This window comes from Zootermopsis nevadensis, unplaced genomic scaffold (genome assembly GCF_977971745.1).
Source record: "Zootermopsis nevadensis isolate Lab colony 2312 unplaced genomic scaffold, Znev_1.0 Znev_ptg000029l, whole genome shotgun sequence".
Lineage (NCBI taxonomy): Eukaryota > Metazoa > Arthropoda > Insecta > Blattodea > Termopsidae > Zootermopsis > Zootermopsis nevadensis.
The window spans coordinates 12,948,496-12,972,880 of record NW_028259161.1 but is presented as its reverse complement, the minus strand read 5'-3'; the positions used below and the strand labels follow the sequence as shown (position 1 = coordinate 12,972,880).

At 35.7% G+C, this 24,385-nt stretch overlaps 1 protein-coding gene across 3 annotated transcripts in view; it reads right to left on the bottom strand.

Annotated features, from left to right (window-relative positions):
- LOC110840276 (nephrin) overlaps nucleotides 1-24,385 on the bottom strand; it is a 545,495-nt gene that overhangs the window by 473,874 nt on the left and 47,236 nt on the right. For 2 of the 3 annotated variants that reach the window (XM_087357908.1, XM_087357909.1), the window contains exon 1: nucleotides 12,632-13,028. In XM_087357908.1, the coding sequence (XP_087214034.1) occupies nucleotides 12,632-12,707 (76 nt within the window). In that variant the 5' untranslated portion in view covers nucleotides 12,708-13,028. Of the gene's footprint in view, nucleotides 1-12,631; nucleotides 13,029-17,370; nucleotides 17,430-24,385 lie in introns of those variants that run through there. The other variant, XM_087357910.1, reaches the window with a different exon arrangement.

The following is a 24,385-nucleotide window of genomic DNA, read 5'->3' as shown; positions in this document are numbered from 1 at the left end:
CGATTTAAAAACTATATGAATGTACAAAACCATGGTGTCGCAAAATATGATTAATTTTTTGTATAATTACTCAATAATATTTGCATACTTCTGAAGTATATGATATAATGTTAAAAATTCTGATTTTATCACAGGCTAAATGTAAGAATGTTTCATATCATATTACTGTTTACAGGGTCGTCTTTTACTTTCTTAAGGCAAAACTTTTATTTGCACCTGGCTTCATACAGTCATAGAACACGATGACGTTACATAATATTCAAGGTAAAATAAATGCCCCTGTTCTTTTAACTACATAAAATAAATTTAAAGAACACTATTTAATTTAAACACAAACAAAATTAGGTGTCAGTCTATTTTCCCCTACAAATAACAAATCTATCGGACGAACAATGGCGGCATATTAGTGGAAAGTTTTTTAGATAACTTACGTTAAATTTTGGACACATTAGAATATTTAAGTTTACAACCTACAAATATAATTATTTTATTTATTTACACATACATATATTATGTGTGGTTTTTAATGACGATTAAATTGGGCAGGAAATGTTGTAAAATATGCCAACTAAATTCGGTGTATCTACTGAACAAGTTATGCTGATTGAAATGTGCAGTGAGATCAGTATCCATAAATATTTATCTGATTCATTTCGTGTTCAAAACGATAGCCTTTGCTTTTCAAGTTTTATTCAGAATATTCCATCAGGAAGGTCCAAGAGATTTGGAAATGGATGGGATGCACTAGCTTCTGATCCATGCTGCTGACGTTAATTTGCTGGGTGAAAACACAAATAACATAAATGATAAAACAGAATCCATATTGGATTCTAGCAGATAAGCTGATTCAGAGGAGACGTATATGTTCGTATCTCGTCACAAGGCACGACACAATCTTTATACAAAGGTAGTTAATAAATCCTTTGAAGATGTGGTGAAGTTCAAACATTTGAGAGTAAAGGTAACAAATCAAAATTACATTCACCGGGAAATTAGGAGACGATTATAATTTTATTTCATATTTTGTGTGGGTTTGAAACTTGGTCTGTCGCGTTAAGGGCTGTAAACAAATTGATGAAATTTCAGAACTGGATACCGAAGATAATATTGGAAATTAGGGGCAGTAGACCGGATAAAGTTGCGTAAGAAACTACATATAAAAACACACATACAAACAAACTGTTTACACTTTAAAACACACGCGTTTTAATCTCATGAGATCATCAAGTGGCGTGACGTAATAAATCAGTCCATAAAATCCATATAAGAAACGTTATAGTTTGTACCCTTCAGTTATAAGGATGATAATGGCGAAGCATGTAGCACGCACTGAGACAACGAGAAATGCATAAAACGATTCAGTTGGAAAACCGGAAGTAGAGAGACCACTCGAAAAAATATTTTGGAGAAATGAGGTTAGAAGGCGTGATTGTTTTTATCTCACTCGGCATAAGGACAGGCGGCGGGAGGCTCTTGTGAACTCGGTTATGAACATTCTACTTGCATAAAACACGTGGGATTTATTGGGTTGTTGAGCGTACTATCTTCTTCTCAAGAATTCTGCTCCAGTGAGTTACTTATTTGACAACGCTTCATTAACTCAGTATTTTAGGCCTGTAGCATTGAATGATAGGATGACAGGAATAATTAATCGAATATAATATGGAAAAAAGCAGGACTAAAATCCCGGTATTTTCATCGAGAAAGTGAAGAAAACCACGAAAGACCTGACTCAGGACTACTCGTCTCTGGGCTGCGATTTGAAACAGGGAAATTCAGAATATGAAGAACGAAAGCTGATCTTTAGAAAGCGCTAACGCAACTTAACTAAGCTTTTCACCGGTAACTGGTCTACTCTACTAAAACAGGCAAGCTGCTCAAAACAGTCACGTTACGTTTCAAAGTCGGCAACACAAAATATGTATACTAATTATCAGTCATATATATTAGTTTCGAACACTTAGAAGATGGCCAAGTAAGGTTGAAACATGTAGTGGATTCTCAATAAACATTGAAACTATAATTACAAAGTGTTGTGTAGACAGACTCTCAAGCTAACGTTCAACACACAAGAGAAAGCATTCCTTTGAAGCTCGCATTACGATTTAGTTTAATTTTAATATAAGTAAAACCAAGTTCTTTATATGTAGTGCAATTATCTTTGTAACAACAGATTTGTATCTGCAGTAAATGATCAATAGGTCCAGTGAGATAAATAAAACCTCAACAATACTGAAGGATAATATACATATATCGGCTCATTTTCTTCCGCTTTCAATAAAAGTTGAGTATTGATTTGTTCTATGCGTTTCCTGATTGCGTCCTCAGCGTCAAACTGTTGAAACAAACCATTTTTCATTCACATAACACGTCCTTGGAAAAAAGAACGGACAGTTAAAGGTAGGAACAAACACAAACAACGTCTTAGTGCGCCACACTAGTGCAAATGGGGTTCTGGCATGGTATGACTGTAACTGCACGTAAGTACAACCGACCACAGGGGATAACACCATGAACCCACTTACGTTCATTTCTACAGCAGCGAGTTCCTTAATGATAGTGCAGCTATGATTCTGTGCTAATTACGAAAAGCCTCAGGACGAGAACTACTTAGCAAAGCTCATGATTCTTGCCGCCACACGATAAATATACACTAAAGACAGTTTTTCTTTCTTAGCAAAAAAATCTATTAATGCGGAAAACGTATTTGGAAATTTTTGGATTAACCCTTCGAAACCAAAGCTAATCTACATAATGTTTAAAAATCTAGTCCGTACCGCAAAGAAAACAAAATATCATTACAAAAACCGAGTCGTCAATGATGTTTAAGTAAATAATTCCTGTTTACAGTAAAAACCATAAGAAATCCATAAGTACAAAATAAGAGTTATTTATTCCTGACGCAGATAGAACATGTAGTTACCATTGGGCTTCGATGGGTTAAGTTTAGTCTCGGAAGGTTTAATCCGAAAGTTGTTGGGAGAATTTCATTATAGCTTGCATGAGGCCGATAGAACTATAAAATATATTATCTGCATTTAGGTAATCTCCAACAAAGTTGATAAACTTCGGATGCATTAGCTCCCCATTTCTCACAATATCATTAAAATTCATATTTTCCAATCTTCCGCTGTGCGGTTTACTTATCTTTAAACATGCCTGTTTTACATAATCGGCCCTATAAAACTCAAACTATAAAAACGTCGGTCTGAATCTCCCAGACTATACGGTGCTACGTCCCAGAAAACAAGTTTCTTTATCCATAATTTAATCAGAAATCATCCAATTATAAACCTTAGACATCAACAGGTGGCAAGGGGTAGTACACCTCACAAGTAAGAACAGCTCATCTTCAGATAGATTTTGCAGATTATGCAATAATTTGACATGAATTATCTAAATGGATCTCTTTTGATCATTTCGTACTGCAAATTCGCATAGGCCATCAGCCAAAAGATTTCCCAAAATTTTTGGGTCCAAATCCCAGAAAATCATTTAACCACAACCTGCCTGACCGGATCATCTCCCACCATTAGTTTTAAAAGTCAAGACCTTCCACCACTACAAAATCCCGTTCGCGTAATCAAATCTCCAGTTACAGATATAAGGCACTGTTTACCATTTCCAGTACTGCGTTCTATTTTTTCGACTTGGTTCGTTGAGCGGCTTACTCATCGCCTTGTTAATACTGACAGTAAGCACCTTTGAAACGTCGGTCAATTTCTACCACACTACACGGCGCAACATCCCACAAGACAGCCATCTTCCTACTCACGGCAGAAATAACCTGAAATCCCATGAACAATGGCATTCTGGTGCTTATTCCACTCTTGAATTGACAGCCCCTAAACCAATGATAACGTAAGTCACTTATGTTGCTATGCAAAGTAGGTCCACCGTTCTACGCTGTATTCCAATTTGCATGGAAGACAACTACCATTTCCACAGCAGTGTGGAAACTTTGCGTAATCCGCATTTGTCGGTAATCCTAAGAGCGTGATGATGTGTGCATCGTATAGGATCAAGACGAGACACTTCAACGTTCTAATCAAAAGAGGTGCAGTCAATCTTCGACTTACTGAAAAATAAATCTTCTCTGCGCAATGCCCGCACCCGAAATATTCAAAATTTAAAACAGGTTAGCTCCAGATTTCTGGTATATCTCGTGTATTTTGACGCGATACTACGTGCTTTCTCTCAGTCACTTCTGGCAGACAAAATGCACCTCCTATGGAATCCGCTCAACACCAAAATCGGCCTTTTGTCACCACAAGTCTTTTACAATGTAAGTTCTGGAAAAACCTTACCTCGCTTCCAACTACACAGAACGTAAATAAGTGTTTTCTTACAGCCTTATTATTAGTTCGGATTCAATGTCAGGGCAGGAATGGGACAGGTTTTACGACGAGAACTTCGTGTTCATCCCGTCAACCAACATTGTACTAATGATCCGTACTTATCTATCATAATCCTCATCATCACGGGATGCTACAGCATCACGGGATGTATTTGTAGCCGCAGTACCGAGTGATTGTAACAGCCTGATAATAAAGACTTATAATTACTCACAAATTATGCATATGATACCGGGTGAGGCAAAGCCGATCAAAACCACGGCTAAGCGACGACAGTCAACCAATTAACTCATATTCACTTCCTTCTGGGATGTTGTACCGTGTAGACTTGTAGAAGTTTACCGACGTTTTAGAGGTACCTCCTGAATCTTTTATCAGCATTCCAGGAGACAGTCATCTTCATTCTTGCCTTCGAAGAACCTGAAACCTGAAGATTCGAAAACGAAACACAGGGCTGATAATGTGACGTCGAACGAGAGGTTAAGATTATCAGTCCCTTCGCTTTACCAAACGGTCTTGAGACAAATCCTAAGAACAAACTATTCTAACGACAAGAAACGAAAAAGAATAGAGAATTGTCATAAAAACAAACGAATAACTCCAGAACCGCCCAATAATCGGTTAATATTCGGATTATAACTGCAGTCAAACGAACTACAATAATCAGTCTATAAGTTTATAGAACCTATATTAAACATAAGATAATTTATTTGGAGATATAAGAGAATAAAAACCGTTTAAGTTAGGCCATTAGACAACCTCAAGCTGGAATAGATTTTCACACAGTGGTTTGAACTATGCTTTTACTGTCCTAGACAAAGTTACCAAATTTCTGGAATCACGAACCACTTCTTGTACAACGTTCTGTATGTACCGCTTGCCCAAAGTCATGCAAAGCCGGACCGAGATTATGCAAACCCGATGCTTAATTTCCTTAATGCTAAATAGATCTACTTGTTTTCAAGTGAAAACTATTACGTTGTACCGAGTTAAATGGTAGCCTAGCTTCAGTCCAAAGCTTTACATTGTTATGTGAATGTGCTCTGTACAAATACAGATCAATTCCAGCACGATGCAAATCAAGACTGAAAAATTAAATTTATGAAAATTAGGTGTAATATTACTTTAATATTTGATTTAATTTTAAATTAGAGTTTATACATTTTAAGTATTTATTATGGCAGCACTAGTCATCAGGAGCCATCCCGGAAACACAAACCAAAGACTGATAAAAGTAGCAGTTTTTAATCGTTGTGTTTCTCCTGCCGTGAGACAGTTCTAGACATTGCTTGAATTAAAAATAGTAACCATTCAGGTATATGTATTAAGCATGACGTGAATGTGATGCTTTCAAAAGCGCCCAAAAAATTAATTATTCTAAGTGCAAGAATCGCACAACTTTGACTATCAGTGTTGTAAGTCCATTTCTGGATAATATCCCATTTGACCTCAAAGGCATTACATTTTAATTAATTAATTAATTCCCCTTTTGCCCTTGATGATGACCTCTTGAAGTCGAAACGCGTTTGGCACTAATGTCATTTATAGTGTTAACAGTTTGTTTGTTTGTTTGTTTGCTTATTTTTATAAAATAGAGTTAGGTTTGGTTCAGATGGAAAGCATTCGATTTCCGGTCTATTTTAACTGAAGCCCCCGCATAAAAAGAAGGAAATCACAGAAACCCCAACTAAGAAAGCCGGAGAAGAGTGTCAGCTAATGGTTTTTGAAAAGCAAGAGCCATTTCAATTCCTTTCAGTTATTACGTCGTTAGTAACACTGTAAGTGTCAGTGGTTGTCTTGGACATGTCGCAGCTCCTACTGTTTTGAAAAGGAACAAGTATCTAATCTCACTGTAATTTTTTTAAAATTACACCATTACCTTTGACATCCACGAAATAGTCCCAGTTGTTACATAATTATGAATATGAATGACTTGCGTGTAAATCGTCATAGTGAAGTAGTAACGTCTTGTAGGCCTACTACCTAACTGCAGCTTAATCGCTAAGTATATTCACGGTTTTCGCTGTTCATAAGATTATATATACATGTATGATTTCGTCACAAAAATGGTGCGAATATCTAAATCACTGTCTTCAAATCCACTGACACTTGAAACAAAATCATCTATCATAATGGCATCTGTCTTCTGGCTTGTAGCGTCGTGTAGTCTTGGGTAAGAGTTTACAGACATTTCAGATGTCCTTGCTGCTACCTCCGACGTCAGGGCGATAAGCCCTACAAGCACATTTGAAACGTCGGTAAACTTCTACCACGCTACATGGCACCACAGCCCAAGAGACGGCCATTACTCATCCACTACAATTTCGGTTTCATTTCCCATCTCTGTAACAGCATCTGCTAAAGTAAACATAAATAAAATGCTTTAAAATAGATGTAATTTAATATAAGATACTACAACCATTTTTCTCTCTAAAATTACTTAAGCATTTCATGGACTCTTTATATTTTTCCTAACTTATGGCTGCTGTAAATGCATATTATAATTAGAAGCATCTCATTTTAAAGCCGAATGTTAAGAAATGTTCTCTTGTGAAATAAAAAGATTATTAATTTGTGTCACAATGTTGTTCATCTGGAATTTAACGCCACGTGGACTTATAGGTAGATATGAACGTTTCGAAGGAACACGTTGTCTCCATCTTCACAGCTGTTTGTAATATTATATGCAGCTCGCATCTGTCTTTCAATTTTAAAAGTAAATTGTATGCGTCAGCTTTCCTTTCCTTACGGGGGCGACACCCTATTTCCGTGGGTACACAACGGCTGGAGCGAAGTGGAACTTACTCGGCTTCACCGATGTCTGCCCAAATTAAACTTAACTCTGCTGTTCAGAAGACTATTTTAATTAAACCTTATTCCATGACCTACCTAATGCTCCTATTTATGATCATAAATTTCCCTTTTATTTGCGTGCTCGCAAGTGTTTTATGACCAACTTGTTTAATTAATATTTCTCATAGTTCCATAAGACTACCTCTGATAACATTTGTCTGCGTAGTCTCTAAAATGAGAAAAGTGGGTTGATATGTATTAATTTTTATCGTTAATTTGTCTTCGCTATGCGTAACTCACTGCTTAGAGCTTCAAAACCGATGCCATTAAAATCACCAGATTCAGCCGAATTCAGACGAATAGTCATCTCAACAGAACAAAATGTCCATAAACATCAGTGCCGTATGTATAGAAGACGAATTCAACCAGGATTAATTAATATCACATCGTCAGACCACTGGCCTTCTGGATGGCAAACATGAGAGTTCAATTCAGGAGCTGAAATTCAGTATTCTGTAAATTTCACATAAAGGTTTAAAGCTTCAGATTTACACATGGCGGAATTTTATTTCTAATTTTATTATCTTTATTATTTTCAATATGTCTGACGGACAAACGAATGGATATGAACAGACCATAATGAGTTCTCGCTATGCACTTTGTGCAAACAACGCAAAATAATGTGATAGATATTGTACAGTTAACTGTTGCTGTCTGTGGTTAATTATTTAATAATATGATTAAAACAATCCTATAGACTACATATGCTTGAAAAAGTTTAAAAGCGCTAATTTTATCTTTATATAAAATTTAAATGTTTGGAGTTAAATACTATGAAGTTTTAACATAACGGATAGTTTATAAAAAGGTTCTCTAAGAAAAATAAGCCATAATTTGTTTTAGAATAGCAGAGGGTTTATTTTAAAAGTACACTGATTTCCGCCGTATAATTGATGGCGTTATAATTAATACTGTGATGTTTAACGTGGGAAGTTGCCAACGGCAAAAGATACAGAAAATAAAGTTGAGAAAATATGACAGACTTCTCCGACAGATATTAAGCACATTGTAAACACAATGGAAAATTGGTTTTCTGTCATTCAGACTGATCTCTGGCAACTATTAGAACTACGAGTCTTACAACACAACATACAATTTAAAACTACGTTGACAGGTTTGTAATTAACAATTTTCAAGAATTCTTCAAATTCAAACTTTGTCCACCACACCAGGTGTTAATTTCGGTTTTTTTTAAAATACTTTTACATTTGTGAGGCCTACCAATTCCGTACAGCATAGTTCTTTTTAAAAAGCTAACAATCGCTCATTTAGTCAACAAATACGCCGTCTTCAACTTTGTTTTACCTGCGCTCGTCCATTACTAAATCAACACAAAAATGTGCTGAACCGTACGTAATCAATTCACTGACTTATAATTGATTTTGTGAAGCCGATTCGCGGCTTTAATATCCTATGAAACCATTCATTTAATACAATAACCTACATCAAAAAAGCCTTTTTATTCTATAAAAGCGATTTCCAAACTTTTTTGTTCGCAACCAAACTATTCCGCTTGACGAACCACAGTTTGTCAATCTAGGGCAAATTAGAAACATTATTTCTTTAAATACTAGTATATTTTATTAATTGTTGTGTGAATAAAGTAAAAACCACAAAAGCAAACCGAAAAATTCGTCGACAACATAAACTCGACTAAATTAAAAACCATATAAATGTTTCTATGCTTTGACTTTCGCAACGAGGCCCATCAAATGTCGTAGCGAACCAATCTTGGATCGCGACCCAAGGTTCGGGAACCATTGTCCCTAAATATCTGATTTATATGTCCCGTTCTTTGCTTTCAAACATCTATTTTACACGTCCGACTTAGTGTGGATCTAAATGCTAGTAAGCGAGATTTTTCGCTTTCACGGCGGTGAGGATTATTGCATTCGTCTGAATTTTGGCGCCGTGTAGACTGGTAGGCAGAAGACAACGTTTAAGGCTGAGGAAGTGGACCAATCATAGACAAGGCCTCTGAAGGCAGTGTGGCTCTCCGAAAATATAAAAGCTACTATGCTCGACAAATTTTTATGTAGAAAGTATGAACCTATAAAGACTATTCATCTCAATTTATTACTGAATCTAGCTAAATTCATGGAATAGAAGAATCACTCAGCTATCTAAGAAGTTATTTGCATTTATTGGATTGAAGATTCACAACAGCCCGCCTCTGTGGACTATTTTGAGCCACGCTGGCAAATAAATAACAAATACAGAAATAATTAATTATCTTGTACTAGATCCTGAAGGTTATATACGTACATACGGCAAGTACCAAAATCTGTCTTCTATTATCCTAAGGCTGTTCTGTCACCATAGTTCATAGATTTAATAATGTATAAGTTGCAAATCTCATTTAATGCGGAATAAAAGATGACGATAAGTCCTGTGATTTTTAAATATACTTTCAAACCATTCGTCTGGAAGTACTGACGAAATAAGAGGAACATCTGTCAGTTAGGACAGCGGGTAATTGGAACCGTGATTCTAAAATAACAAAATGTGACAATGCTAGCTTATTGTGCATGAGGGATTTCATCTGTCGAAGTAATTCATGTCCTGTCAAGGTCATTCATATTCTCCTCTTTCACTGCTGTACGGACTTCCCTTCTTCAACCCACACATCATCATCGAGAGGCAATCAAAGACTGCAAAATATATGGGATGTTCCTTCCAATAGAGTTCATCCACACGAAACCAAACTTCGGGAAGGAAATTAAGAAAGTAGCGAGGGACCTTGATCAGAAAATAGAGCTGCTCTGTACAGACAGCAATAAATACACATCCCTTTTCTTACATATTTAACTACTAAGGGGTATTTAGGCCAGCAAGAGATGCGTCACATTCCTGAAAAATCCCCAGACTGGGCGTAAAAGGTGGTGCTCAAATTATGACACTCTAACAGGAATGGAAATGTGTATTACAATTTTGTACTGGTGCCCTATATAAATTCTGCTATTATAGATGCTAATCAATGAAAGTCTCAAACTGCATATTCATACATTATACCCTTTGATTCGTTACATCTGTACCATATCCGAGAGAAATACAGCCCTTTCTAAAAGTTATTACTCGCTAACATTCTCAATTACCACCTTCTTTGAAAACTGAAGTATAATTACCGACAGTCCGTTGTCGGAATCTAATTTACCCAGTCACTTAATGAGACACATATTTCATGCAATGTACTAATTTATTTTTATGGGGTTTCCAGTTTCTTAAATTATGTTACATGCAAGAAATATTTCCGGTCTGAATTCTCTCGATCTTAACTGGTCTTGTGATATTGTATGAAAGGACAAATACTTGTCACGTGCGTTACAAAACATTTTTATACCTATTGCCTCTCAATCATTCACAGTACAGAAGATTTATATATATATCACATACTTAATGGTAAATAAATGATTATTCTGTATATGAGTGGAGTTTATTCACAAAATAAACTTCGACTATTTGCCCAGCCATCTTCAAACAGATCGATGTAACTGATACAGGACAGCGATATATTTGTCTAGGTAGAAACTGGACTAAGGTATAACTTCACAAAACACAAAAAAATAAATTAATTAAGTTATAATGGTTTTTCTGTAGTCATAAAACACAAATTCAGTGCAGGATAAACGTATGATGTTATAATCATGTGTACAAAGCAACTGTAAATTAAACACATTCCCAGAAACATGGAGGCCCATGCGTGGAGCCAATATTGTTAGTTAAGTCAATTATTTAGAAGGTTTTTTTTGTATGCTTTCACTTTTGCCTATAAATCTGTAAACGAAATTATAATTTGAAAGTACGAAAATTGTACGACGAGTCTACCTTTCACACGCAAAATCAACTTTAGCTAAATCCTGGAACAAACTTTAAAAACTATAACGAAATAGTTTTTAGCTCCTTGGGGATAAATTGGACACTAATCCAAATAAAATAAGAAAATTATTTGTTATGCTCTGATGTTTCATAAAATATTATATTTTATGGCAATTTAGTAATATTTCTGGTCCTATACGAGGGATGTTTATCACAAGTGGTCACTATCCCCAGTTCTTTTACTGTTTTGTGCCCGGTTCAACATCTCTTGGTTCTTTAAATTTTATTTTAAAGTTGCGTGTGCAGAAAAATACTTGTGCGCGAGCACGCTTGCGTGCTTAACAATGTCCATATCATTATTTTTTAATATTATAGCCTTCTGTAACATTTGTTATAATTTCTATGGAGATTTAACAGTAGAAAAATTAGCTTCGTTTAGTTTAAAAATTTTCTTAAAATTATGATTATTTAATAAATATAGATAACAATTAAAATGTGGTAGAAGTATCTATGTAACACAGATATATAGACACTGGTCAATGAGACGACGAATATGTGATAAAAAATATCTCGCCACTATTAACACACTAGTGAACCACGTTTAGAATATTGTAAATACAATTGAATTTAAAATGATTCAGAAACTCTACAATGAGGCGATAACAGTGGTGTTGCCTTTGAGGAGTAGCCAATACTGCAGTAGCCGTCTTCCAGAGTACCCCACTTTGACTAGCGTTCCACACTGCAACCACTCTTTCGGTTATGCAGTGCACTGAAGTTGACTTCAGAACACAATAAAATCAAATGTGCATAGTTCGTCAAGTGAGCCTAATTAACCTCATTTTAATATCATGTCTGTGTAACTAAATGTCTATATTGATTTTATCGGGATTTCAGGGCCGCGTCTCATGTTAAATTATGGATGCGTACATTACTGGGTTACGTCAAATCCAGCTCCTAGACCAACGCTCGTGGAATAACTCCTAAGAAGTAGTTCCTCTAGACACAGAGCGCCCGAAAGTACAAAGTAGTAAAAGAACGGGCAACCATTAAATACTGGCAAACGTGCAGAGCGAATCGAACTCGAGAAATTCCTTTTACTGCTCCATATCCGTTGTTTATAGAACACACTGGAGGGTGAATTTAATCCATACCACCTAGGTCGTGTAGTTTGGGAAAATGTTCAGGTGGAATGCAGTGAAAGCTGTACCGTGTTAACGGCATGATTAATCTGTAAAATCAAACTCCCTATAAATCAAATGTTTTCCTTACTTATAAACATCAACACAACCAATTTTAAAATTTATATCGCATCAAATAATAGTACGAAGCGCGAAGGAACACAGCAGTCAGTGAAATTACGGGTTGGACGACCGGTGTTCTAATTCCAGCAGAGAAAGTGATTTCTCTGTTCGCCACTCTGTTCAGACCAGCTCTTGGACCCACCCAGACTCCTATGCAGTGAGTATAGGAGAAGACTCAGGGTTAAGCGGACGCAGCGTAAAACTTGTCACTAACGACCATATAGTGTAGTGTGGAAGCTATGAGTGTGTGGATCATAGACGTTTCAGGCACAAGAACAACTTTACGTTTTACGTCACGCTTACCTATTTCTTCGTGTAAAACTGCAAATGTATCCGCCGGCCACAGAAGAAAATGAAACAAATACGATATCAGGAACATGCCACCGCAAAAATGTTCAAACTTTTCTAAATAAAATGTAAAGACGTTACAAATTCGTAGTAGCACACACAAAAAAAAGACTTATTTTACGCACGAAGAAACTTTAAATTATTTATTTATAAACACCTGCGACACGTTTAACAAATTATTTAAACTTTTCCAAAAATATTAATGATAAGACAAGATAAACCACTCGTTAAACACATCACACATATAAATATGCATACGCGCACTGTTAGATGGGAAACAAAAACTTCGCACTACATCAGCGCACTGCTGTAAAGCATCGAACCAATTACGTTCCTCGACGGAAGCTAACTGGCGGGCGTCGGTACAGCCAGGCCCTGCGCCCGGAACTTTAGACTTTGGATCGGGCGGAACGGAAGAGTTGACTCACGAAATACGCCGAAAGTGAACGACTATTGCCGAATGTGAACATTTTGGTAGTCACGTAGGTAGCACATGCAAGTTCGTAATAATATATTCTTGAGCTAGATATGCATTGAAGACGGTTAATGCAAGAACACAAATTTGCATTTTGTTTATAAACACGCCAACATTTTCAAGGACTTCCATTAAAACTGAAATTGGTGACGAAAAGCGACGGAGAATAACATTCCTTCCAGCACTGATGTGAAAGGTTCCTGTAAGATACTGACCACTTTGGAAGTAATTTTGAAACAAGCTGTATGGTATGCTGTCTTCAAGACACGTAATTTAGTTTCTTGTAGTCTGTTTGTACAATGCAAACAGAGACGATAGAGTGTTATGTATTATTACCCTTCTCATATTATACTCGATTTTGATGGATATTGATTATCCAATTTCTATTCGAGAGACATTAGTTCGGTTCCATGCGCGACACGATATACAATAATTTTTATTATCTCAGTCGCAGAAAGTAAAATTACAGACAGGAAAGAGTCAAGACTTTGCTTTTTTTTTCGTTCTGATACTAACTGCTACAGATTTAAACCTAGAGCAGTGGTGTTCAATCTGGGGTACGCGTACCCCCGGGGGTACGCCAAGATATCTTAGGGGGTACATGAAATTTAAAATATATATATTATTTTACGATAAACACTGAATAATCAGTAACGTAATTTATTTTAGACGTAGATTATATACTATGTATAATTTGAATTATACACCAACAACTTTGGGGGTACAAAGTTGAAGAGAAATTACATCTGGGGGTACGCAAACAAAAAAAGTTGAATACCACTGACCTAGAGGATCCCATGACATCACTGCATGTAGCGGATTTAGGAGGTGGTTGCCAGATACACTGCTAAGGGCAGCCGCTATTGTATTCAATAGGCAGTCATGGACCAAAAAGAAGGTGGGAGTGGGTATCTCTAGTTTTAGAGTTGGGCATTAGAGTACCAGCGTCTTGCCATAAAAATCTAACACATTATGAAATTTTAAATAGCGCCTCAGACTTGCACACCTTTGCCATTGGCGGGTTGTCAACTCTCAAATTAACGTTGAGATTCCGTACGCTATGAAACAAAAATCTTGAAAAAATAACTATTTCAATCGTTCGATTAATCGAAGAAGAGCCTTGATTATACGACATTTCCGATTACTCCAGGCGAGATAAAACTGGCCTTACGTGGTAAAGGATTTTGCTGGATATGTAGGAGGAAATGGGACGTGAAGGGGGTGAATCCATTTCCTCCCCTCCTCCTGAACCACCGCCAGAAAACCACTGGATCAACAGTAGGTGGCGTCGCGTATCCTGAGAGAAAGCGTCGAATGAAGGCCCTTTGCCTACGCAGAACTACCGAACAACCGACAGAAATGCGGTTTCCTCCCTGTACACGCATCCAAGAAGCAACTGGTTTTCCAAGTTGAAGCTCAGCTGCAATTTCCAGTAAGTTGCCTTGAACACTCGGTCCACAGCTCCGGCGATACGCCCTCATGCTCACCGACAATAACTGGCAATTGCCCTTCGCAATTATAACACATTAATAAAGTTGAAGGCGTAGTAGCGCTAAACTTCCTTCGCTCATGTCAAACATCAGCCTCCATTTGGGTTTCTAATATTTCCTCACACGCAAAAAAGAATCCCTGATCTGCATTTAATACTAGAGCCATTAGAGGAAGTTTAAAATACAAGCTCAGAACATGACGTCACTTCCCTGGGTCGGAAAGATACGAGACTACTTACTTTCGGTTCGATTAGTTTTCAAAATCATTAATATGACTACCATCTGCTCTATAACCCCAACTATTTTCAGCAAACTTTATTTTATATATATCGTGTATATTAAGGAAATGGTGGCCTAAAATTTAAATATTCCACGCAGCTTTCATTTAATAATTCGATCTGATGAATATATCTGCAATAAGGAGAACAAGATATAATGAACAACTTAGGAAGTGTATGCATAGTGTAACAATTCTGACGGTTTCGCTCTGTTATTTTGTGTGCATTTTTAATTCGTGAATTATAAAACTTAGACACTTCAACTTAACTTCTCTCTTTACCCAAGAGAGAATAACCCGCAATAGATACAAGAAATGTCATCTCGACTTTCTTCTTTCTTTCTTTTTGTATCCGTGAGAATTAGATTATAGTCAGTTCTTACGAATGAAACACGAGAACATGTGTACTGAAGCATCTTATCTTGTTATTATCTCCAAGAACAGATTTCTATCTGCAATAAATGAATAATGGATGAGCACGGTCGGAATTAGCTCATGTGGCAACGTCACTTTCTAAGTGAAAAGTAAGAATCAAAAGATGTAATCTTCCTTTCTCAAAATTATAAGTTCCTTCTTTAATATGCAAAATTTCTCCCACAATAAACGAATACACATATTCAATGAACGAAATAAACATTTTAATAAATGAAACCATTACATGCGTCAGCATTGGCACTCAGTGAATTAGCCAATCTAATGTAATGTTCAAAATGACAACCGTCAATGTCTTCCGTAAAAACAACACACTAAAATCGATAACAAGGTTAGCATTCCTTTTTTACGTGTATACATCATCTCGGGAGACCTTATAAGCAGTAGACTGGGAATGAATCTAGGACAATGGATATAAGAAATGAATACGGCATTCTGGTGAGGAATGTTCTTTAAAACGGTAACTTGCAAGAACAGAGACACGAGAATCTATTCCTAATATAATAGCCGATGTCCGTCACGATCGATATTACTGAGCGCCGTAAGTACGATGCAAGCAAAGTTCAAATTAAGTTCTCGCGGTAGCGACTCTGGTATCAAGAAATGCAAATGGGGCTATGACGATGACACGGTGAGGTTTGACGGAGTGTGCATTGGCTGGGTTCTGGAATTTGGAGTTAGGCCGTCGGTTTTGGATTGGTTCGTTTGGGAGAATCTGGCTTCAGACGCCGTGACGAAGTTTTCACACTATGCACTCTAACAAAACATTACAATTATATTTGCATATGTTGTTCATAATTCTGTAGAAACCTAGATTACTCTTGCAGATTTATCCAATGGCTCTGTGGTTTTTACCGAACTTTAGGAACTTTGATTAAAATGGTAGCTTCTTCTTCTTTTTCCGGTTTAACAATGTTTATACATTTTATGGTACCCTATTACGGGTCCCCAACTTTTTTAGTTGGTTTGATCTATGGACATTCGGTAAGACCCCTTGGACGAGAGATCGGCCCGTCGCAAGGCCTAAAATGGTAGCTTTAAAGGCATATAACCACCAGAGCCGAAGTGTTTGTGTTCAACAAGAAGTATAAGTAATGAGAATATACCATATTTCAAATAGGACTGACGCACACTTCACATAACATGTGTGTATACAGAGTGTTTCTAAAATATTCGACACTATCTAAAGATTAGTCCTTAGACGCTGCGATTTCAAGGTCACCTGACTTAGATTCATTAATTGTTAACGGAGAGTCTTAAGAGCATTATGTATGTTACGGAAATTAGTGGTGTAGTGGTACTATATCCAAGGGTTCAAGTCTGGTCGTAGATAATTTGTAACAAGCCTGGAATTTGTGATTATGCGAAAATCCTTAATTAGAAACACGCATTGTGAATGCACAAAGACAGCCATTTCAACATTTTCTGTAATTTATTGTTGTCAAATCTGGAAACTTGGAATCTGCTATTCCTAAATAAGCAGCTTCTTATGGACGGATTTACATTTTATCTTTATCCTCATTTCAAAATAAAAATGGACCATAACTAAAAAAAATGAACATGTTTACACAGAATACTTTCGTTGCTTTGTGCATAAAACATGTCCCTGAAGTGGTTCCATGAATTTCAATAACATTTCTCACCGCTACCCCGGCATTTAAGTTATAATTTCAGAATCAAGAAAACACACGCTACATACTAGCATGCCTAACTTTTCCCCATAACAAATCTGTTCCACGATGTTGTATGAACTGAGACTCGTAAAACAGATACATCACTATATCTTAAAAACGTGTTTCCAAAATAAGATCCTTGGACGAAAATCACTAAATTCGCAAGTCTAAAAACACACACTTATTTAAAAATAAAATCCAGGGCTTTTATTAAAGGGAGAAACTGCTTCCATGAATTTCCTGTTCACTTTTGCTCAACTCTCAAGAGATGAAGAGCTGTAACCTGACCAACGACTATTACCAAAGGGGCCTGCTAACTCGTATAGTAATGAAATTACGGTACTCACCGCTTCCAGTGTCAATTTGTGGCTACCGAAACAGTTCTTTCTCATGAGTATGCATCTTACTGAAAGACAGAAACAGATCTCAGACTCGAAACATAGTTGTTGCAGACTTATTGTAATAATACAACGCTTCTAATTAAGTGATGCTGTGCATGAAGCATTGATGTATGCGCATAGGCTGTCATGCTAAGAATTATTTTCTGCATAAACACAGTTTAAATACATCGCGACCTTTTGTAATCACGTATGTTTCGTGTTGCACACAATTCATCAAGCTTAAGGAAAAGATATGGATCACAAAATTATAACAAATATGTTCATTTTCAACATGTAACTCGAAATGAACAAAATAAACGACCACTAGAGACGTGCAATCAGCAAAATTATTTTATTTCGCCCTCACGACTCCACGAATTTTGACAATTTTACCTCAGTGAGATATCGGAAAGATATATAACTCTTTCCGATTTTTGAAAATATATTTACACTATAAAACGTGAGAGAAAATTAAGTTTCTGCGCGAAGCATAATGCAGGAATGTGTTATTGCGCTAATAAATTACTGGCGTTAAAAAGTAATAAAGTATTCTTTAAAAAATAAAGGAAACAGAGCGTAATAAATGAGGATTAGCGAGATTTATTCCTTTTATTTTAGTTTCATTTAAAATATCTGTACTATTTTATTTCATTTTCATCAAAAGTTTACCAGTGGCGGGCTCTTTTAAATACGCCACTGAATCTTCTGATTCCGTAAAATATGAGAATTACTTAATTAGCTGAACAGTTGTAGAATTCTCAAAGAAACTCTGCCAGTGAAGTTAGTTAAGCTCCGTTGTTGCCAATTACTGATCTTATTAATAGTTTACTTTTTATCATAGAAAACGTCACTACCCACAAGATCAAAATTGACATCTTCACTGCTATGAGAACCTCAAATCTCATAATATGAAATATGTCAGTCGACGTGACTGATTGGCCCCAGGTTATTTTTCAAGTTTCCAAAACTAAAAATCTCCTTAAATAACTTGAAGATATTGGGAGAAGTGACAAGATTTGATGGAAATTTTTGCAGCATTAATTGGAAATAAGGCAGAATGCGGATTGAGACTGTAGTCAGAACTGAGTATTTTACAGGAAACCACACTTATTAAATGCCAATTAATTTATTACATACCTCAGAGTTGAGGTAAAATTTTCTTCCGAAACGTTGGCATATACTTACAAGAAAAGAGTCTAATTTATTAACTAATACGATTTTCATATTGAGTTTATTAAAGATCATATATATTTTAATTTTCAATTTCTGTTTTACATACTTTCAGTAGAATAGGAATTTATACAACTCTGATAAAACAAAAGAATAATAAACAGAGCACGTATGTGTAGGTTTTTTATAATTTTCAGAAAATGTACACAGCAGTACAACTTCCCACTGACAGTAATTAGTAATTTTGACAGAACAATTAAAATAATTTTTGTACAAAATAATGTAGCTACTATCAACTCGTCCTCTTTTGTCACTAATGTATGTGGACTTCGTTTTTATGTGGGAGATGTGACCTCCTTTATTACCATCTAATATTACACGAGGATGTTTTTAATATTAAAAGGGAAATATTATATGAGGTCACTATCATTTTATGGAGTAGTTACTAGTACATACTCATACTGTATGAGGTCTGTTGAATTTATAGTAAAAAATTAAGCGCATGGAGAGAGTGTATTTATTAAACCCTTCCCTGAACTTGTAAATAAAAAGTATGAAAATACATACTTCACTAAAGTGTATTTAATTTCTAAAAGCTTTCTTTATTAACCTGTGTTGCATACTTTACTGACGTTTATGAAAATTTATTACAGATACAATCGTATGGATGAAATTCTAATCGCGCTACATCAAGCCATCTGTCTACATAACAGGCTAACTTTGGTTGGGGGTTGTTCATCCATGGCCTACTCCGTACATGTACATATTCTACGCAACTTAGCACAGTTATTATAACCCCGAGAATCTTACATTTTACACCTGTAATAAATTTCTTTAAAATCCGTCCAGTAATTTCTGAGGCAAAACATTCGGTGGGCAGACACGATCTCGGTATTTCTAAGAAGGTAATTTTGACCATGAGGCATGGGAGTGGAGATTAAACGCGAAGAATTATCAAGCCCGCTACTGCAGAAAAGAGAATGATTAGATTTAACAGTGAAATATTACGGCGACGTCACTTTGACATGGCAGCGAAAGGGCGGTGTGTTTCCAGACTAAGGAGAGGTCGTAATGATGGTGCTACAGAAATTATGGGGTAAAAGAAAGAGAAGAAACAGCTACAACTCGCGAACTTTCGTGTCGGAGTGTCAACATCGTCGTAAATGTTTATGGTATAAAAAATGTAGCGCCGTAGTGGCTCGTCTTAGGTAAAAGGATTATAACACCTGAGATTAAAAAAAGATTTTCAACAACTTTTCCCTGTTTATATTTTTCTGTATTTTCCAAAATTGCAGAATTATCATATGACCAAGGATTTACGTGACACTATGTAACAACCCACCAAAAGATGTCACAAGTAAATTTCAAGAGTTCACCAGTTCATACACCGAAGCAAAATGTTTCACAAATTTATTTTGATTTTACTAGGCATACACCTAGTCAAATCTACATTCTTTTCACTGGTTCTAACCATATACACTCTGGGGTCCTAAATCGCAACCCATCTCGCAAGACTACATGGATTATATGTCGGCATTTTTGATAGCGGAGCTTTACATTTTCCTAGACGATAAGAAATTACGGGGCTCTTAACTATATGCATTACATGTGTGTTCATAACATAATCATGGAACGGACATAAGAGATTCCTGCAACCGGAAACATGATTTCGATAACTGTGCCCTCTAAAATTAATGTTTTGCCAATAACCTAAGACAGCGAACGGCTAAATCATTCTTAAGAATCTTTAGTCGTTAATATGATCAAGAAATTAAACATAATACCCATTATCTTGTTCACAAGATCCCCTTACTGGAAGGTTTCCTGAGGCAAATTAAAAACTCCAATGTTTATCTTTACCATTAGTTTAATATTATCCTTAAATCTACTCCATAATTTTCAAAATTGTCTATTCTCTTCAGGTCTTTCGATGAAATTTGTGTATGATTATGTTAAACCTCATGCGAGCTACATACCGCGCCCATCTGGTCATCCTTGAGTGTATCACATTTGTAGTATAAATTATGAAACTCCAAGAGACGCGATTTTAAAAATCCTTATATTTCTCGCTTGGATGTAAATATTCTTCTCAGGTTCCTGCTCTCAGTCATATCCAAATTTCTAACAGTGTCTTGGGAAAGAGAAAGGCCATTGCTATCCATTTCGCGGATTTTAATTTTTGCGTCATAATCAACTTCTGTGTGTGTTATTTTCGTGTTACATGCAACATAACATGCAAACCATCGAGAACTATATAAAGTTTCCAATCTGTTGACGATAATTCCTTACACTTTCTATCCAAACATTTGAAATCAGACGTCCAAAAATTGTAGGTGAATCGTCTGTGAGTATGAGCTTAAGATGGGCAGAAAAATGTAAATACTCATTATGAAGGAGCAAATGTTTGCTGCTGTGTATGATAGCCTGTCGGTATTACAAACTCACGGGCCTACAAATTAAAGAAAAATATATCTCTACAAAGATTTAATTATTCATAGGAAAATTCCACTAGTTTTTCTCAAAATTTAATGTTAAAATAATATAATAAAATGGAGCTAACGACATTGAAGCTGACAGTCTCGGGAGTAACAGCACACAAAGCGAGATTATCAAATGCTTTAACACTGGTTTCATAGACTGCTTCCATTTAATAAATTAAAAAATCCAATTTTGTAATTACTCTATAGCAGCCTCGCTTCTGCAATTATTCTGATCAAACTTGAAAATTATTTTGACTTGAATGTCCTATTTAATCATAGTCTACCAGTCACACATTATTATTTTATTTAAATCTAAGTGGACGTATAAATTTAAATTTTTATGACTCTTTATAACCATTAGCACTGAGTTCGACAGATCGCAATATTATGCACAAACAGTTGTGTTATCATAAAATTTTCAGTTGAAATATTCATGGTTCCAACCAGCTTTACCGACTGGTTTCCCATGTACCCAAAATTTCATAAAGAATGCATAGACCCTTCAGCACACACTCGCGCCCAATATGTAACATACAGAGAGATCCATACAGACCAAATATATACAGAATCTAACTTTAAAAGGAGATGTTCACAATATATTATTCCATTCATGTGATTTCTCTGTGGATTCGCCTCTATTACTTCAAACATTTAAACTATTCATGAGCTTAATTAAAGAGTGACATTTATACGTATAAGATATACTGCGTTAGTATAATGATCGGGATCATGAATATTTTAAATCTTTTCAGAAATTTTCTTTTAAATTAAAGGTAAGCTCTTAGTGACATATGTGTGTGCGTGCGCGCGCATGTGTGAGTGTGTCTGTCTGTCTGTCTGTCTCTCTGCCCTCTAAAACTCGATATGGGAATCGTATCACTGAAGGCTATTATGACTTTCAAATTTTAGATTATTATCCTTAATATAATCATGGCTGTCGTGAAAAATTATGTGTTGGAAGTGAAACTAAGTCTCTTAATATAGGATCCTGAAATTCTTTTTGGTAAAAGATCACGAAAAGTATGTTCACTTCATACAAATGACTAATAGAAGACTTAAATTTGAAATTTGACATTCGTCGTGGAGACAAAAATAAACAGATCAATGGAGACAATCTGCAAAATTTATGACGTGAAACTTGTTAACATTTAGGAAGAAGAAGAGGAAATAACTGAAAGATGATTTATGACCTTGAAACTAATTCTAGAAACGAAAATATTAGAGATTCATACAGAGGCATAAATAAATTTGCGAAGATTAGCAAACTAGAATTAATATTATCAGAGATTAAAATGGTTATCTGCTCGCAGATTCCCACAGGGTTTCGAATATGTGGAAAAATTACTTTAACCAGTTATTAAATCTTCAAGGGATTCATGATATTACGCAAATAGACAAACACACGGCTCAGCCATTAGTGCCGGAACCTACCCTTATCGAAGTGGAGACTGCTATTGAGAAGTTGAAAAGTTTTAAATCCCTGGGTACTTAAGAGATTCCAGCCGAATTGAACAAAGCAGGGGGCGAAACGTTGCTTTCCAAGATACTCAAACTTATTTGCTGTATATGGAATAAGGAGAAAATGGCACAGCAGTGGAAGGAATCTATTATTGTACCAATTCATAAGAAGGGTGATTAGACAGATGGTAATAATTATTGAGAAACCTTACTCTTATCATCTGTCTATAAAATTTTATCCAATATTTTTCTGTCAAGGTTGACTCGTCGGTCATTGAAATTATTGGGGACCATCAGCGTGGGTTCCGTCGTAATAGATTTACAACTGATCAAATTTTCCACATTCACCAGATACTAGAGACAAATGAGAGTACATTGAGACAGTCTATCAAGTATTTATATACTTCAAGAAAGCCTATGACACAGTTAATAGAGAATTCTAGAATTCTGTGAAACATATTACTCTATAGACTAATGTGCTTCTTCCGTGTCACAAATATATTCTGAGAGACTGACAATAACAATTCAGACGTATGATGCTAGACTTTCTTAATGTTTACAATGATAAATAAAAGGCTCTTTTATGCACCAAGGGTGCTATTTTCTCCAGTCTTTCGATTTTGAGTAGCGATTATTTATTACAACAGGAAGATAAAAATAGCATTTACGGTTCTACTTCTCCTTGGCTGATACTGTTCGTGTGATTAAATGCGAACAAGGGAAGTGCATTTTAATATAAATTTTATGTGTTCCGCAGTTTCCTGGGTCGCCTGGAAGTAAACTGAGGCAAATTTTATATAGCCTACGTGTTATCACGTGACCAGCAAGCACAACATTCACGAAAGCTCAATATTCGATAAAGCACGAAGGTTTTTCTCCAAAATAAGACTTCCTAGAAGTGAGAATTAGTATCTGAATAGTAGTTGTTTAATAGAAACGTACCTGTTCATCTCCACTGAACATAACTAAGAATCTTAAATTACGTTTCCTTGAATTTTGTTCGATATTCAATAAATTAAAAATGTTTCAAATAAACGTTGTAAATCTGAATGTTCTCTAAGTCTAATATTATGTAATCTTTTTTCCCCTTGTAACATTGCCTGGTTTTGAAAAAATGCAAACAGTTCGATTTTACCTTTATGAAGCGTCACATTAATCCGATTCAAAACCAAAATATAATTAACTACATATGTTTTCAGTATACACTAATACTAAATTCAATCGAATCGAGTTTCTTTATGGAACCCGAAATTTCATTATAGTGTAACATAAGAGCCCGCCACTGGTCTCTATCCTTAGCCAGACAAATGCATACCATACACTAACAACATATTTCCATAATATATTTTTGATTGTCATTCCATCTATGCCTAGGTCTTCCGAGTGTTCTTTTCCATTCATGCTCCCCAGCCAAAGTTTTGTGCTCTTTAAATTTTTTATCTCTCCCATTAGTTGTAAAAATTAATAAAGTTTGTAAAGTCTCAAGAAACGAATACGGGAAGTCATCTAATCTACTTATATTCTACCTATAAACATTTGTTTACAAAGAAAACGTATACACTTTTTCGTAAAGAAGGATTACATGTTTTGTCACGGATTCCAGTGAATTATCTCGGTATGAGACTGTGCTGTAGTACAAGGTTCAGCCTACCGCTTGAAAAACAAACTAAATTTCGTGGATCTCTTCTCAGAAGTCCGAAGAATTACACAGCCTACAATGTTTCTATAGTAACAGCAGCATCTTTCATCCGGTGTGCTTCGCTAAATGGAATAAATTCTGTGAAATTTAATATAAACTTACTAAAGAATAAGTTATCATATTTCTTAGAATTTTAAGCGTATGTGACAATGTAAATTTACAATATTTACATGTA